This window comes from Mercenaria mercenaria, chromosome 13 (assembly GCF_021730395.1).
Source record: "Mercenaria mercenaria strain notata chromosome 13, MADL_Memer_1, whole genome shotgun sequence".
In the NCBI taxonomy this organism is placed as follows: domain Eukaryota; kingdom Metazoa; phylum Mollusca; class Bivalvia; order Venerida; family Veneridae; genus Mercenaria; species Mercenaria mercenaria.
The window spans coordinates 36,629,810-36,648,560 of record NC_069373.1 but is presented as its reverse complement, the minus strand read 5'-3'; the positions used below and the strand labels follow the sequence as shown (position 1 = coordinate 36,648,560).

The window sequence follows — 18,751 nt, the reverse complement described above, 5'->3', positions numbered from 1 at the left end:
AAGAAGAATAATAAATGAAGAAGATATATATTTAGACATCATAAAAAAACATTAACAAATGTAGACATTGATGAGGCGGTGAGTGCAATAACCTGCCTTATTCTTCAAATAGATAAAAATAGAAATTACTACTAAGGATATGTACTTTCACGCATTAAAATGGGCAAAGGGTGAGAGGGAAACAATTTGTTTTAACTTTTATTCATACACTGGCTCCCGTCCCTATGTTTGTTCTTATTTACATATATCAGTTTTCTTCATTAAGAGGGAAATAACTCCAGAAGGGTGTTTTCTACACTGAGATTTTTTATTGCCCCTGGCTCCGAACATATTGTATGGTTCAGCCATCAGATAAAATTGTGCTATTTTAGAGGCGTAAAATTTTCTTATAAAATGTTTCCAGTATTTGTATAAAAATAACCATGCAGCCGGGGAGCCAGGCTACTTTATTCATTGAATACTTTTTTTCCAGAACCTGACACTAAAATGTATAGTTCCTAGGTATAATTAGTATGAGGGAGATAACTCTAGGAAATCTGAGAAGCTTAAAATGACCTATTTATCTTTCCTTTTCTCCAGATGCAGTGTTTAAAATGCAATGTATAGTGAACATGATACATAATTCATGTGAAGGACCCATCCATCTGGCTTATGAAAGAGCGGTGGTTTTACCCAGTGGCCAGCTTGTGATGAAATAATGCAATGAGTGGCACCTGGGGTCTTCCTCCACCATCAAAAGCTGGAAAGTCCCCATATAATCTATAAATGTGTTGGTGTATGTTAAACCCTATCCCTTCACCCTCAACACCGCCACCTACAGAATTTTCACAGTCACTAAAATCAACTCCATATTTTACTGCCAAAACTTGTGCCTAATGCTTAGTGTATTTGGCTACACATGTACTGTATCACACACAAAACTGTAACTGATATAATGATCAGATCTTAAATTTAAAAATATGACTTCAAAATTCAAATTTCTTCTTTACTTTAAAATGCAATATTAGACAAAATTTCTTCCCTAGAAAAAAATATGAAGAATAACTTTTTTAGTGCATTTAATGGTAGACAACTGTTCTATAGTAAAGTAACAGCAAAACATGCCAGATTTGTCTCCCTTAGACTATGTGTCTAGACTATACAATAATGGGATCAAAGGTCACTGTTTTGTGATTATGAATATTCTCATAAATTTCTCTTTTGTATTGTACTGAAATATACCTAACAGAGCGATTTTTTTCCAGTGAATGTTTGGTACAAGTAAACAGACCCATTCCAAATAAAAAAAAAAGTGAAAATTTTCGCAATTTCCAGGGGTCTAGCTAGGTCCAATTTTTTGGGAGAAGTCACTTCTCCCTCAAGCTGATTTAGGGAGAATTGGAGAGACTTTAGGGAGAAGTGGGAAGATTTCTTTGATTTTTTATTTCTACCTCAACGCAGTTCAGTCAATCAAAAGGTGGCTATAATTTTCTTGTTTCTTACTAAATTCTACATAAAAAAACAAAATTTAATATTGATGTGACCATTCATTTTCTTAGTTACATCATTTCCCATACAGTGGTTATTGTTTCATAACAAAATTCTGAAAAAAGTCGTTTTTAACAATTCAAGCCGATGCTGTAAATCTAACCCACAGATATTTGGTTTTATCTTGTATGAATGCAAGATGAAAGTGTTTATTATTAACACCGAGTCCCCACTGTCTTCGGTGAACAGTATCTCACTTGAATAAAACTGAAAGTAAACTGTGTAAACTAGAAATATACATTCAAATCAATTTATCGATGAAAGTCAATTTAATGTAGTTAATACTTCACATGTCGTTCTTTTGGTCATTCTTTTACCATAGATACCAAGTAATTGTGTACAATTCTAATCAATCTCATTATTAATCAACAGTTTCTTTATAAAACATTGTCTTTTGCACTCACACATGTTGACAATTAAACGCAAAATGTCAAAGACGTAACCACGGCGCTAATTGGCCAAACACAATCGTCTCTGGTGTATCAGAAAATTTGATTCGCTTTCACACTTCTCGCGAAAATCTTGCAAGTACCTGAAGTAGGCGGAACTTAAGTTATGCTATCGCATGTGTTTTTGTATTCAACACGCATTTTGACAATGTGCAAATTGTCAACAGTCTGGATAGCGGTAATTAGTGAGTGTGGATCAAAGAAAATCAGGCGACTTGCATTTCGCTTTGAAGTTAGATCTGAGCGAAGGTTGAAGCTCCAAAGCGAGTAGTACGCTAAAGTCACCCACCCTGACAAAAAACTCAATGACTTTTCACCAAACTTTCCAATTACGAATCGCTGAAATTACCCAATTTTGCAAATATTTTGGAGACAAAACCTAAAGCTCTCAGTTTCAGGAAAGAACAAGAGCTGTCCGTAAGTCAGCACCCTCGACTTTTCTCAATACTTGACTCTGAATTAGAGCTTTGCCAGTAAAAACTTTATATAAAACTTTAATCAATAAATTCTAAGTTAAACTAGAAAATGCTTTTGTAAAAAAGCGCATGTCTCCCCCAATGCAAAGTCCTATAGGCAAGAAGTCAATAGGGGTCAGGAGCGAAAGTCAAAGAGACACTGATGGTTGGCTGCAATAGGGATCATCTACTTGGCATGTCCAGTCATCCCGCTAAATTTCAACACTCGTGGCCTAGTGGTTCTCAAGTCACTGTTCAGGCTCCTGTGACCTTGACCTTTGATCAAGTGACCTCAAAATAAATAGGGGTCATCTACTCTGCAAGTCCAATCATCCTATTAAGTTTCAACATTGTAGGTCAAGTGGTTTTCAAGTTATTTCCAAAAAATGATTTTACATGAACAGGCCACTGTGACCTTGACCTTTAATAGACTGACCCCAAAATCAATAGGGGTCATCTACTCTGCATGTTCAATCATCCTATGAAGTTTCAACATTCTGGGTCAAGTGGTTCTCAAGTTATTGATCAGAACTGGTTATCAATGTTCAAGCCCCTGTGACCTTGATCTTTAACGGAGTGACCCCAAAAACAATAAGGGTCATTCACTCTGCATGAACAATCATCCTATGAAGTTTCAACATTCTGGGTTGAGAGGTTCTCATGTTATTGATTGTAAATGGTTTTCCATGTTCAGGCCCCTGTGGCCTTGACCTTTAACAGAGTGACCCTAAAATCGTTAGGGTTCATCTACTCTGCATAACCAATCATCCTACAAAGTTTCATCATTCTGGGTCAAGTGGTTCTCTAGTTACTGACCGGAAATGGTTTTCAATGTTCGGGCCCCTGTGACCTTGACCTTTCACAGAGTGACCCCAAAATCGTTAGGAGTCATCTACTTTTTATGACCAATCATCCTATTAAGTTTCAACATTCTGGGTCAAGTGATTCTCAAGTTACTGACCGGAAATGGTTTTCAATGTTCAGGCCCCTGTGACCTTGACCTTTAATGGAGTGACCCCAAAATTGATAGGGGTCATCTACTTTCCATGTACAATCATCTTATGAAGTTTCAACATTCTGGATCAAGTGGTTTTCTAGTTATTGATCAGAAATGGTTTTCAATGTTCAGGCCCCTGTGACCTTGACCTTTGACGGAGTGATCCCATAATCAATAAGGGTCATCTACTCTTTATGACCAATCATCCTATCAAGTTTCAACATTCTGGGTCAGGTGGTTCTCTAGTTATTGATTGGAAATGGTTTTCAATGTTCAGGCCACTGTGACCTTGACCTTTGATGGAGTGACCCCAAAATCAATAGGGGTCATCTACTCCTCATGACTAATCATCCTATGAAGTTTCAACATTCTGGGTCAAGTGGTTCTCTAGTTATCGATCGGAAATGGTTTTCAATGTTCTGGCCCCTGTGACCTTGACCTTTGACAGAGTGACCCCAAAAACAATAAGGGTCATCTACTCTTCATGACCAATCATCCTATGAAGTTTCAACATTCTGGGTCAAGTGGTTCTCTAGTTATTGATCGGAAATGGTTTTCAATGTTCAGGCCCCTGTGACCTTGACCTTTGATGGAGTGATCCCAAAAACAATAAGGGTTGTCTACTCCAGCAGCCCTACAACCCTATGAAGTTTGAAAGTTCTAGGTCAAATGGTTCTCCAGTTATTGCTTGGAAATGAAGTGTGACGTACGGACGGACGGACGGAAGGATGGACGGACGGACAGGGAAAAAACAATATGTCTCCTGGGGGAGACATAATTCTCAGTGCTTGACTCTGAATTAGAGCTTTGCCAGTAAAAGGGGCATGAATCTGTCAAAATTCTAATCAGAGTTATGGGGATTGTTTCTTATGGTGTAGCCTTTGATAGTAAATAAGTATTTTAAGTTTCAAGTCAATAGCTTTGATAGTAACAGAGATATTGGATGTTATATAAAATTTTAACAAAAAAATTCTAAGTTAAAAAGGGGCATAACTCTATCAAAATTCAAACCAGAGTTATGGGGACTGTTTCTCCTGGTGTAGACTTTGATAGTAAATAACTGTTTTAAGTTTCAAGTCAAAAGCTTTGATAGTAATAAGAGATATTTGACTTTATCAAAAACTTTAACCAACTGCGGCGGCAGTGGTGCCGAAGCCAACACCGACACTGGGGCGAGTGCAATAGCTCTACATTTTCCTCGAAAAGTCAAGCTAAAAAGGGCATAACTCTGTCAAAATTCAAATCAGGGTTATGGGGATTGTTTTTCCTGGTGTAGACTTTGATAGTAAATAATTTTTTTAGTTTCAAGTTTAATAATAGCTTTGATAGTAGCAGAGATATTCGTCTTTATCAATAACTTTAACCTAAGGGTGACGGCAATGCTGATGCTGGGGTGAGTGCAACAGCACTACTTTTTCTTCGAAAAGTCTAGCTAATTATAGGAATTCCCAATTGTTTGGAAGATTTGACTTGTTCATCGTGACGGATATTCGGAGAACGAGACGTTTTTCTTCTGCACGATTTTAAGTCATAGTGGAGGAAATAAAAACAAGAGGGTCATAATGACCCTACATCGCTCACCTGTTAAACTTGGCCTTGGAATCATCAAGATAAACATTCTGACCAAGTTTCATGAAAACAGGGTCATAAATGTGGCCTCTACAGTGTTACCAAGCTTTTCCTTTGATTTGAGTGGTAATTGAGTGAGTATATTGTCATAACAAACTTCCAACTGTAAACTGTAATGTAATATTACCCAAAACGGCATGCACTCTAGATGGAAAATTACTGATGTGACTTTTCAGTAAAAACTAGTAAAAATAAACAGCGATGAACAGAAAATGTTTTTGAAGTGGGGTTCCCTTGAAGTTAGTTGTCAAAACAAACATAATCCCTGCAAAAAACTTAATATGACAAATCAAGTAATTCTGTGAATTAATTTCTTGAATTAAATAGCGAGCTTGAAGAGCAGGCACAAAGAGCCTGCTAGAGAATCAAGGTTTACGGTTATGCAAGTATATTTTCACACTTGGTGGATTTTAAAACTTTGGTTGGAAGCTAACAAGGCACACCTAGCGCTGAGGATGTAATGTTCTCCGCAGTGAATACAGAACGTCATTTGTTTGCTGAAAATTATTTATCACATAGTTTTATCTATGCATGAAGTAAGCTCCAGATAAGATGCCTATTAGCATAAATTATCCTTTGAAATAATGCATATACGCATATAAAAACGAATAAGAAATTACAGAAACTCCTGCAATGACTTTTTACTAGCGTAAACAAAATCTGAATCATCTAAAGGCTTTACGTAACAAAGCACCGTCAGCATTAATTCTCCAACACAGAATGTACACACGCATTGAATGGTACTTTATAAGTTAAACTATATTATATACCCAATGCATTCGTAAATCAAGTAGTTGGGAAACAATATTGATGGTACGATAGTGTAATTCAAAGTGGTGTTGATTTAAAATATCAACCTCTGGTGTAGAGTAAACAACAAAATGTCTCTTTCTAAGATTGTAAAAAGTGAACAAACACTAGTATACGCATCTTTTAACCAACAAGAACGATCATTAAAACATATTTAAAGCTATATTGAGTATTCTATTGGATTCAGTAGCGGTGTTTTAAGCTAAAGTAAGCCAAGGGAGAACAAAAAGCAAAAACTTGAATGCTGAATTGAAACTGAACTGCAAACAAATTCATGGGTGTTGCACCAAATTAATAAATATGCCAAAAACCGTTTTCTTTCTTTTTTCACATTTACAACTTTTCAGGAGTAAAATTACTTCTAGTAAATTTCAGATTTTACCATTATACTCATTCACAAAAAGTAAATACTCATAGGCCAAAAAAATTATCTGGAGCCCTGTTTGGCTACTAATTTTGATTGTTAACATTCCAGGGTTGGTTCTATCACGTGACAAACGTACTCTAACTGAAATAGAGAACAGTTTCAGAAAAGTTTAACATTTCCCTACAGTATTCTATATGTAGGCGGGACCTAAGACTTGTTCTCTAACTTAGTTAGAGTATGGCTTAAGCAGGGATCACTTTTGGCAGATACTATTATGAGATCAATTCCCATTTGCCTTGAATCAATGAGATTTTTGACAAAATGAATGGGATTTTTTCTTTTTATAATGGGATTTTACATCAGCAGACAGCTTTTATTACACTGAAAAACAAACATCTGTTTATCAGGGCTTGAGCTAGGGAGCGACTTGAGCGAAATAGTCGCTTTGTAGCTCCCCACTTCGCTCTAATCTAACATCAAAGCGAAATTCAAGTCGCCCGATTTTTTTATCCACACTCCTCCATTTATCCGCTATCGACCTGTTGACACTTGACTGGAATACACGGTAGCATAATTTAAGCTCCGCCTACTTCAGATTACGGAGAAGTGCGAAGGTGACACTTGTTTTGTAAACTGACTGTTGATAAACAAAGCAGTAGGGATTTATATTACATAAGCTTACACATTCTTTTTTGACCATTAGAAAGTATCTTACCGTGTTTGGCTCCAGTAATTTCCTGATATCCACTTAATTTTACTCGTATTTTTCAAAACCCAAACTTTAGAAACATAATATTATCACTGACACTTTCTGTGACTAAAATAAGGTAACTGACACCTGTCATCAGAATCTGGGTTAAACCTGTTTGACAACTGTTTCTTTCAATGTGTGCCGATACCAGCGTATCAAAGAGACACCAGCAGATCAAAGAAGATGTGTATTCCGTGTGATGTCATAGTGATGTCACTGCTATTAACATGTATTTAATTCACATACTTCACACCCTGGTACCGGCGCTCCCAAGTACAGATGGCACTCACACATACAGCGCTCGATAAGCGATTTTGGAGGAGCGGTGGTGTAAGTATTTCTTATTGTATCTCCAGTAATTCAAAAACATTTGTAAAATGAAAGATATCTGCGCCCTGGTGAATAATTGATGACTATGTTCTGTGAGTGTCACAACATTTCATCTTGAAATAAACAAACTACGGCGAGTTAAACGTGAACGTTTGACTCAAAAATGTCAAATGTTAAAAAAACACGTAAAATACTCAGTAAATACACCAAATGTATTCATTTTTGATACAGTATCGTATAGTCATATCTTCCTACAATAACCAGTTCCAATTCCAAGACTTAATTTGTTATATTTTAAGAATTACTCGTGTTTAAAGATGGTAAGGGGTTTCAAAACGGCACTCACATGGCACAGGTGTGTATTTTTTTGACGCTCACCAAGTACAGCTAGAGAAAGGTCTTCAGAAATGTGGAGAAAATCGTCAGCTCTAAGGCAACTACAACGGAAAAGAGATGAATCGGACTGGTTAGTTATGTGTGGTAGAGATAACACCACCAAGAACAGTCTGATGCTGGATTAAAGAGTATGTAATGGAACTAGTCATCACGCCTCATGTCTGCTATTAAATCGGAATGACTCACATCAATTCATGAGAGAGCCAAACAAGAACTCATTAATTGATAAATTCCTTGAATTAATAAGATATTAAAATATGAGCGTCTTTTAAACCTAACAGACATTTTAACAAAATTCTTTAATGGCTGATATATGCCATTCCGTCTTTCCGCTAATTTTGGGCGCCGATTTATAACGTAAATATCGACATTTCGCTCAGCGCCCCACTAATTATCATGTTTTCAATCCACGCTCCCGCCCTTTCTTATTCCTAGTATTTTCTCTATGGAGAATCGCAGACCAAAAGTTTAGATTTAATATGTAAATCGTTGGGGGGGAGTCGAGCGAAAACTGGCTGATCAGCGGGCTCCGAGCAAGGAGTTGAGGTTTGAAAGGCATAACATTGGTGGGCACCCGGGCACCCAGCCGCTTTACATCTTGAATCTCACTCAACGCAAGCACCCCCGCCCCCACCCCCCATAATCGTGTTTTCGCTCCGCACATGTTATCGAATTTTTGCTCGCTAAACACTCCGCGTTTAACTTTTTTTAATTCTCGTGTTTTCGCTCGACGGGGTCGCGTGGCGAATTGATGAAATGGTATAAATCAGCCACCGTAAAAGTCTTCCATTTCTCTGTTATGAGTGTTTATTGAATCTTAAATCTAATAATACAAGTAAAATATTGCTCGTAAGAAGTTCAACATTTATTATACATTCAATGTAGGCGTATGGTAAGTTGTTAAAATTAAAATAAAGAAAAGAATAGAAAACTTGTCAGTCCGTTATAAATGAGTTTTACTAACTCTATAATCAAACATTTATTCCACACCCCAACAAAAAGTATCGATCTGGCTCTATATATATATATATATTTCATACGGATGCTCATAGCATTATACTGGTAATCAAAAACGTTGAGATTGACCTGAAATATTGTTTAGTAACGGCGTTTAACCAAACGCATACGCACGCACAAACGCACGCAAGCACACACATATCTTTTTGCAAACCTTACCGTCCACTGATCCCACTGAGAATGTTTTGAAGCACGTTTTTCATTTTTCAACGAAATCCTAGGACATATCAAATTTCAGCATTTATCAGTTTTCAACAAGCTTTTTCATAAAAAATAATGTTAAAATATTGTCGCCGTAAGTTTTAACATAAAAAGGTCGACTTCTAGAGTCAGTTTTTTAACGGTATAAAGATATATGATCATATATACAGACACAACACTGAGAGTAAACAACAACAAGTCTGCATTTCTGAAGACTTTTCTCTAGCTGTACTTGTTGAGCGCCAAAAAAATTTACACCTGTGCCATGTGAGTGATGTTTTGAAACCCCATACCATCTTTAAACACGAGTCATTCTTTAAATATAACAAATTAAGTCTTGAAATTTGAACTGGTTATTGTAGGAAGACATGACTATACGATACTGTATCAAAAATGAATACATTTGGAGTATTTACTGAGTAGTTTACGTGTTTTTTTGACATTTGACATTTTTGAGTCAAACGTTCACGTTTACCTCGCCGTATTTTGTTTATTTCAAGATGGAATGTTGTGACACTCACAAAACATAGTCACCAATTATTCATCAGGGCGCAGATATCTTTCATTTTAAGAAAAGTTTTGAATTACCGGAGATACAATAAGAAATACTTAAACCACCGCTCCTCCAAAATCGCTTATCGAGCGCTGTATGTGTGAGTGCCACCTGTACTTGGGAGCGCCGGTACCAGGGTGTGTACTTGTTATTTAAAGTGACTGACTGAGTGCATTAGCACTGGGAGCTTGATTTATTTATTTTTTGCTGGTATGGAATTAACTTTTTTTAATTGTATTCATATTTAAAGGGTTTTCTTGGTTTGGACCATTATTGCAAGAGTGAACAAGAGTGCAAGAATGTCACAATATACGCCCGTCACAGCAAATTTCTTTACTCTAGCACCTGTATTTGCAAATGGAATTTTAATTTTGTGGTTGTTTAGTAATAACTAAGTGTTTTGTTTTTCTAAGTCCTCAAAAAAACTCCTTACCAGGTAGAGATACCTTAAAATACACCTAAAATTGGAAAGTAACATCTATGTTGTACCACAGAAAAGTGGTCTTGGTTTTTCCCTACGGTCAATTATAAAAAAGTTACAATATAAGTTATTTATAGTAACAACTAAGGGAAGTTAATCTTAAAAAAAAAAAAAAAAAAAAAATCAAAAAAAAATATTGTAAGTCCTCACAAAAATCTTTACCAGGTAGAGACTGGTCAAAATACACCTCAAAATTGGATGTAGCATGCATGTTGTACTACAGAAAAGTGGTCTCTATTTTTCCCTACGACTAGTAATGAAAAAGTTACAATATAAGCTATCTATAGTAACAACAAAGGGAAGTAATTCGAAAGAAGGGAACTGCTCATGACACTTCGTCTCATGATGATGTATAATTGTGTCAAGTTACATCAAAATCCCTCCATGCATGAAGAAGAAATGCTTCGGACAAAGTCATTCTTGTATCTGACCTTTGGCCTCTAAGTGTGACCTTGACCTTAGACCTAGGGACCTGGTTCTTGCGCATGACACTACGTCTCGTGGTGGTGAACATTTGTGCCAAGTTATATCAAAATCCCTCTATGCATGAAGAAGAAATGCTCCGGACAAGGTTTTCATTCTTGTATCCTTTGACCTCTAAGTGTGACCTTGACCTTAGACCTGGTTCTTGCGCATGACACTCCGCCTCATGGTGGTGAACATTTGTGCCAAGTTATATCAAAATCCCTCTATGCATGAAGAAGAAATGCTCCGGACAAAGTTTTCATTCTTGTATCCTTTGACCTCTAAGTGTGACCTTGACCTTAGACCTAGGGACCTGGTTCTTGCGCATGACACTCCTTCTCATGATGATGAACAATTGTGCCAACTTTCATCAAAATCCCTCTATGCATGAAGAAGATATGGTCCGGACAAAGTCATTCTTGAATTTGACCTTTGACCTCTAAGTGTGACCTTGACCTTAGACCTAGGGACCTGGTTCTTGCGCATGACACTACGTCTCGTGGTGGTGAACATTTGTGCCAAGTTATATCAAAATCCCTCTATGCATGAAGAAGAAATGCTCCGGACAAGGTTTTCATTCTTGTATCCTTTGACCTCTAAGTGTGACCTTGACCTTAGACCTAGAGACCTGGTTCTTGCGCATGACACTCCGCCTCATGGTGGTGAACATTTGTGCCAAGTTATATCAAAATCCCTCTATGCATGAAGAAGAAATGCTCCGGACAAAGTTTTCATTCTTGTATCCTTTGACCTCTAAGTGTGACCTTGACCTTAGACCTAGGGACCTGGTTCTTGCGCATGACACTCCTTCTCATGATGATGAACAATTGTGCCAACTTTCATCAAAATCCCTCTATGCATGAAGAAGATATGGTCCGGACAAAGTCATTCTTGAATTTGACCTTTGACCTCTAAGTGTGACCTTGACCTTAGACCTAGGGACCTGGTTCTTGCGCATGACACTCCGTCTCATGATGGTGAACAACTGTGCCAAGTTTCATCAAAATCCCTTCATGCATGTAGAAGATATGCTCCGGACAAGGTCTGTGGACGCCGCCCGCCCGCCCGCCCGCCAACCCGCCCGCCCGCCAGGGGCGTTCCCATAATACGTCCCGTTTTTCAAACGGGCGTATAAAAATGACTTGAATTTGCAGTTTAATCACATTAGATTCACAAGGTTAAAAATGATAAGAAAACGAATCACTGACATTTTCAGTGAATTTGTTATTTACTTTAAATTAATAGACTTTGTAAACAAAGACAGGGTATAATAAAAATAGTAACGTTATATAAAGCATATTTAGTTCCTTTTTCAGCTTGCATGTCATGGTGCTAAAATCTTTCCACGTTTTCCCTAAAATCTCGCCACTTCTCCCTAAAATCTCTCCACTTCTCCCTAATCTTACCTGAGGGAGAAGTGACTTCTCCCTAAAATCTTAGCCTAGCTTAAGCCCTGGTTTATTTGTAAGAACACTTATCTTGTAAATAAACAAAACATATCCTTTCAGAGACACCTTTTACAACTCTAAAATTCAGTGCCAGGAATTGCTGAATAGGTTGATGAAAGTTGTAACCAAGTCTTGGGTCCACATGCATTTTCCCCCTAATGCTTTTACTTCAAAGCTGCTTTGTCAAAGTTGAAGTTCAGTTATGTTTTAATCTTTCTGGACTTGATACACTTCCATTAGGTCAAAACAATTTTAAAGTCAAACTTATTTATGACCCTACCCTCAACCATTTCGTTTGGAAATTTGGGTGTTCAGCGTTTTTTATGAAGGGACTTCACCGGAGGTTTCTCCACTATCTTGTTATTCTCATCGCTATTCATCTGCGCGAATGGAGGCAGAAAGTTTGTCCTTCCAAATGCTTAAATTTCTGTTTCAATGGTATTTTGAAACATCGCGAAAACAGATTAATTTTGTCTGGTAGTCATAATCATCAGACGCTCTATGGAGATAAAAGCGAAATTCAAGCGCCTAAATGAACGCCATACGAAAATTAAGTAACGGCAAGACCGCATTTCACCGAAAAGTTGCAATTTCGGCAAAAGATCTACGGCCATGCGGATGCGATTTTTAAGCGCATTTGAGCAAAATTTATGCGATTTTCACCAAAATAATGCGAGAATATCGCGAAATCGCGGCCAAAAGTGATCCCTGCTTAAGCCTTATAGCCATGCCTATTCCTAAGTTGAAGAATATTACAGAGAGAAGTTAACAGTACTGTATAATGACACTGCAGGTAAACTATGACACAATGTTTCACTTATTGTATGCGTAGATAAAACTAGCAGGAGAATTTCAGACAGTTCCATTGACATTAATTTTTTCACATTTTCAAAAAATTCAAAGTCACAAATATGTAAATCATATAATTTTAAACTGCGATTTTTAGCTAAATTATCATTTCAACAGATTTCATAAACACAGTCTGAAAAATCTTTAAATTTATGGATTGTCTGTATATTTACAAAATGTCTGTAAAAGCAACGAAATCCTAGACCTGATAAGAGAAATATTTTATTTTAACCTTTTTTGATTTTAATTGTAATTTTAATTTCATATACCCAGTCTTTAAATTTATAGACTGAAAAATCTTGAAATTTATGGATTGTCCAAATATTTACAGAATGTCTGTAAAAACAACTAAATCCTAGACCTGATTAGGAATGTTTATACAAACAAGAGCTGTCGGAGGACAGCAACGCTCGACTATGTAACAGCCTTGTTGCTTGAATGAATAAGAAAGTCGAAAAAGGGGCATAATTTAGTAAAAAAGTAAAATAGGGTTATGGAACCTGCATAGTGCTTATCAGCTCATGACAGTGGACAAGTGTATGAAGTTTCAATCCATTCCCATTAGTGGGTACTGTGATACTAGCTTACATATAAGAATTTAACCCAAAAACTCCTTAGTTCAAAAAGGGGCATAATTTTGTAAAATGCAAAGTTGAGTTATTGACCCTTTGCACTGCATGTCATATCATGACAGTGAACTAGTGTGTGAAGTTTCAATCCTTTCCCATTAGTGGATACTGAGATACCAGCTTACATACAAAAACTTAACCAAAAATTTCTATGCTGAAAAAGGGGCATAATTTTGTAAAAAAGCAAAATAAAGTTATGGGACCTGCTTTGTGCATGTCAGATCATGACAGTGAACAAGTGTGTGAAGTTTCAATCCATTCCCATTAGTGAGTACTGAGATACCAGCTTACATACAAAACCTTAACCAAAAAATTCTAAGTCGAAAAAGGGGCATAATTTTGTAAAAAAGCAAAATAGAGTTATGGAACCTGTGCAATGTAAGTCAGTTTATCACAGTAAATAAGTGTGTGAAGTTTCAATCCATTCCCACAAGTGGTTACTGAGATACCAGCTTATATACAAAACCTTAACCAAAAAATTTTAAGTCAAAAAAGGGGCATAATTTTGTAAAAAAGCAAAACAGAGTTATGGAACCTGTGCAATGTAAGTCAGTTTATCACAGTGAATAAGTGTGTGAAGTTTCAATCCATTCCCACAAGTGGTTGCTGAGATACCGGCTTACAAACAAAAACTTAACCAAATTGGGACGCGGACGCATGGGCGAGTCCAATAGCTCTACTATTCTATGAATAGTCAAGCTAAAAATTAGTCAAAATAATTTAATAATGTTTACCATGTCTACACGCGATATACCAATAACTTTGCATGACTGTGTAATGTGATTTATCCTCCATTATTTTGGTCCTTCAAGGTTTTGACGTTTAGATTGCCCCATCACAAATATAAAACAATGTGAACCTCAAAAATTATTTTGACTCACCGCGTTAAATATTCCCAATCTGACCTGTGGCCTTTTCCCCCAAAAACCCTAGAAAAAGACCTGTCAAGTGTTTAATATGAGTGGAGATATTGCCCCATATGAAAAATTATTTCAATATTTCCTACAATCGCCTCAAATTAGTTTGAGTAATAAAAACATGAACTAGTCTAGCGTAGCCAGAAAATATCAATCAGAAGCCCAGTTAATCTGTTTTCAAATCTGTTTTCAACAGTACACTACCACAGAGTAAGACTGATATATAAAGTTATTAAAACTATCTGACACGAACGTGCTAAAATTACAACAACATATTTTGCACAAATACACGAAGTACCTCCCGTGTCAACTCCTAAACATTATAGATATCGATACCTACCCATTCGTTTGACTTAGAATTAAACGAATACAATGCAACTTGTGATGCAGTATCCAAAATTTCGGAAATATATGGATCTCTTTGCTGCAAAGCAGCCAAATTCATCCTTCCTTCCGCCATATTTGAAAGAATGCAGTGTAGCAGAGAATTGCTTCGCTCTGATAGGCCGAAAATGCATCAGCAATTTTAACCTAAATAAACTATAGCATGTGTTACGTTCAATTATGAAAAATATATCAGATATCTTTTGTAAGATTTAAATCATAAATAAAATCTGAATTAATTTAATGTTTATTCACTTCATTTGTTCTGGTTCAGTGAACAGAAAACAGGTCATCTGTGACAGAAGCCTAGCGGTAAAATTCTCACAGATTTTTGCACCTTTTGTTGATGTCAGATACATTGTAATACCTTTGAAATGTGTTGAATGGAGAAATCCATAATTGATTTATCAACAGTAAACCATGTGTTCGGTCAATTTGTGTCATATGTGTTTTATTTCTGGTTTGTACCGCGGATGCTGAATCGGGTGAAAGGATGCTGAGACCGATGTTCATTTGATTCTGTGGATAATATATATAACGTACACAATTTCTTGGAATTTTCACAATGTCAGCTGTTGAAATAGGTATGATGGTTGTTAAGATTAGAAAAAATAAATAAACTGATGATCAAAAAATATTGTAAGTAAGAACCTCGGAGCTACGTAACAAAGTAATTATGGTAAAATTATTGGTCTGACACTAGTGACAATCTGGAATTGATTTGTTCATTTTCAGAGGTAAAATATAGTTGTTTTGTACGGCCACTTTTGTATATATAGAGTCTATCAGGGGCTTGAACCTGAGACTCTTCGCTTACCTGGCAAGTGCCTAAGGGCTTCTTTTGGAGAATGCCACTAGGCTGCTGGGGTGAGCTAACTGGCATTTTTAATGTGACCAAGTTTTAACTTGACATTGAAATAATTAAGTTTAAATGATATATAATTTACATATTTTCCAAATACAGGATTTCAGGGTTGGAATAAGGAAATAAAAGTCTTCAAAGAAGAATCTTGCCAGTCTACTTTAGGCGTAAACAAAAAGATTGTTTGTTTCCGGTATCCCGACCTACCCTAAATTTTTGGCCCGACCCTAAATGTTTTTATCATATGGCCTTGGAGAATATTTTTTTCAACTTTTTAACAAAAAGATGCAAAACTGCACTTTTTATGCTTTAAACATAGCCAGTGATGTTAGAAATCAACTTACTGATGCTCTAAAGGCATAACCCCCTTATTTGTAATCATTTTTTGACAAAAAAAAATAAATAATTTCCGAAAAGTCCCCGACCTACCTACCCTAATTTTTTTCAGCATGTTACCGGAAACAAAGAATTTTTTTTTAGGCCTTAGGATTGTTGTGGCATCTTTAATACAGTTTCTTTACTTGTTCCTTTCTGTGAGACAGTTTTTATTAAAAAAGCCACAGATAGTGACTACTGACTAGTATGAAAGTTGTGATGCCAGCTTCCAAGTCCAGTCAGCAGGTAAAAATAAGTTTCAGTACAGCCTCCAACTGACAGCCCCCAGATAAAATGCTTCCCCAGATACAAAAAAATTAGTCGCCAGATTGATCAACAACACAAAATAAATGGTCACAAATTCATCAGTCATGTGCTTTTGTTATACATGTTTATCAGGAAAACGTGTTAAAGAAACAAGAGATAAAGAAATAGTATTTGAAACAGAATATCATCTGAAATATTATTTTGGGCTCATTGTATATATATACATTGTAACAAAAGAACATTTAATGTCGCCAGGTAATGTAAAGTATTTTGTGATACTAACATATTTTCCATTTAAAAGTACTTGAGTAAATTAAAATATTGGTTGATTAAGACAGGTGGCTAATTAAGTCAGTGGGAAATTAAAACAAAACGTCAATTTTGGAAATAAGATGTATGTCTGCTTAAGCCAAGGCATGTATCTGCATTAAAATGCAGTTGCCTTTAAGTCAAGTTCAGCTGTAAACATAAATTTTACTTTTGTGATAATGTAATATCTGGTATTAGTAACAGAGAAAGTTTTTAAAAATAGAATGGATTACCGAGACTATCAGTAATTAATAAAACAAGTTGTCCAGAGTAGAATAACAAAGGATTGTAACATGCACAAAAGATATAGATTTATCTGGAAAATTACGCATTTGCTACTGGTGGTTTTGCCATGATTAACATAGACATTAAAATTAAAGGCATACTGTTATATAAGTTATAAATTGTTATAATCTTGCCTGATGCTTTAACATATTGATAACATTGTGTGCATGCCTGCAAGTCAAACATATGGGATAATATATACATGTATGTTGTTCAAGCAAATTGATGTAATCATTGATGTTGCACTAGTACCTGTTGTTAATTAAGCAATGATATTGACAAATTGAATGTATGCCAAGACAAAAGCAGAAAAAATGACATATTTTTCAAGTCTACAGTACTAGACATAAAGGTTTGCAATGTGGTAAAAACTTGGTTAAAGGATTTACTTGTGAACTAAATTATAATTTAAGCCACGCCATGAGAAAACCAACATAGTGGGTTTGCGACCAGCATGGATCCAGACCAGCCTGCGCATCCACGCAGTCAGGTCAGGATCCATGCTGTTCGCTTTCAAAGCCTACTGGAATTAGAGAAACTGTTAGTGAACAGCATGGATCCTGACCAGACTGCACGGATGCACAGGCTGGTCTGGATCCATGCTGGTCGCAAAGCCACTATGTTTGTTTTCCAATGGCACGGCTCAAATTTTTATGTTTTTTAAGACTTTCCATATTTTTTATTAATGAAAGAACGTTGATATAACTTTTGAGCCTCTTTGGAAGATCTTTAGTTTATTTGAAGGTACTGTGGACTGTATCATAATAATTACATATTCTGTTTAGAAAAAAAAATTGCAAAGCTTTCTCTTATACATGATGCTTTGGATCCAAATGATATACAATCCCCTGGTCCTAGCAGTATCAAGAGCTTTCAGCATACAAGCCTAAAGTAGCCTTAAGTTGGTTTTAGAAATGAGGCCCATTAACAAATTATTTGCTCATTTATCCATACCTGTGACTAATTCTTCATGCCTCTCTGACTCATTTTATTTTCTAAAAAAAAAGATATATATTTTTTTGTTTTTAAATAAAGAATGTGTTTTCTTGTTAGAGTATCATTCAGTTATCAAAAATAAATAATAAAATCCCACCTCCACCTCTTCCATCTTCCCCAATTTTAACAAAAAACTGAATGGTAATCAAGCAGTTATTTGTATAATGACCTAAGTGTTATTTTTTCAACTGCATTGAGCCCGCACTGAAATGTTAGTAGCAGTTTAGGAATAGGTTGGCCTCTTTTGCTTCATTTTAAGAAAGCTGCAGAAACCATCTTTTTTTTTTTTTCTGCAAAAAGGTTCAGAGTGATTCTGATACAAGGTTTTATCTCGGTTTTAATTAATCACTAGTTTTCAGGTAACAACTTTTTTATATGTTAAATTGAGGAAATTCAGTTCTCAGTTTAATATTAGCAAAAAAAAAAAAGAAAGAAAAAGGTCAGGTACGATTCATAGATCTGCCTGATGAGCCACAATGGGTTTGGTGTTATGTATAAAACAACAAAAGTTATCATACATTATCATCATACTGATGTTGTAGCCACCTATAATCTGGCACCACATCAGTAGAGGATTAGCTCAAACAGTCCTTTGATTTCATCTTCTCTTGGAATTTTTTGTTACTTTCCTTGTACAATCATTTGGGAAGGGTTCCCTAGGAGTGTTAGTAATCAATGAGAGTTTATATGCATTGGAATTACGGATATATAATTGTGTTAAGATTTATGTAAGCTGTGGAAATATATATTACACCTGTACTTATGTAGATGGATTTTTCAGATGTTACAGACAACACAAAAATGCCAGGTAAATTATCTGATAGAAGTTTCCATATGTTTAAATTTGTTTGTTGTTGTTGTATTTTTGAGTGAATAACAAGAACTCTCAATGACTACATGTAAATATCAAATTTTTGATTTAACAAATACATTAATAGTCTATAATACCAGTATGTGCTGCACTGCCTGTAAATGAAAGTTTTAGTTGTCCCAAAGCGTCAA

General features: G+C 35.9%; 2 protein-coding genes across 11 annotated transcripts in view; one reads left to right on the top strand and one right to left on the bottom strand.

Annotated features, from left to right (window-relative positions):
- The window catches only part of LOC123528806 (mRNA-decapping enzyme 1A-like), a 148,071-nt gene extending 133,340 nt beyond the window's left edge, over positions 1-14,731 (bottom strand). Inside the window, exon 1 of the mRNA XM_045308812.2 lies at positions 14,612-14,731. Within this exon, the coding sequence (XP_045164747.2) occupies positions 14,612-14,731 (120 nt within the window). The remainder of the gene's footprint in view (positions 1-14,611) is intronic.
- Positions 1-18,751, top strand: part of LOC123528805 (muscle calcium channel subunit alpha-1-like) — a 216,744-nt gene that overhangs the window by 57,095 nt on the left and 140,898 nt on the right. For 3 of the 10 annotated variants that reach the window (XM_053521562.1, XM_053521560.1, XM_053521565.1), the window contains exon 1: positions 17,941-18,557. The exons of 1 other annotated variant lie outside the window; for it this stretch is intronic. In XM_053521562.1, coding sequence (XP_053377537.1) covers positions 18,518-18,557 — 40 coding nt within the window. In that variant the 5' untranslated portion in view covers positions 17,941-18,517. Of the gene's footprint in view, positions 1-14,936; positions 15,240-17,938; positions 18,558-18,751 lie in introns of those variants that run through there. 6 more of the 10 variants (XM_053521564.1, XM_053521566.1, XM_053521563.1 and 3 more) reach the window with 5 other exon arrangements.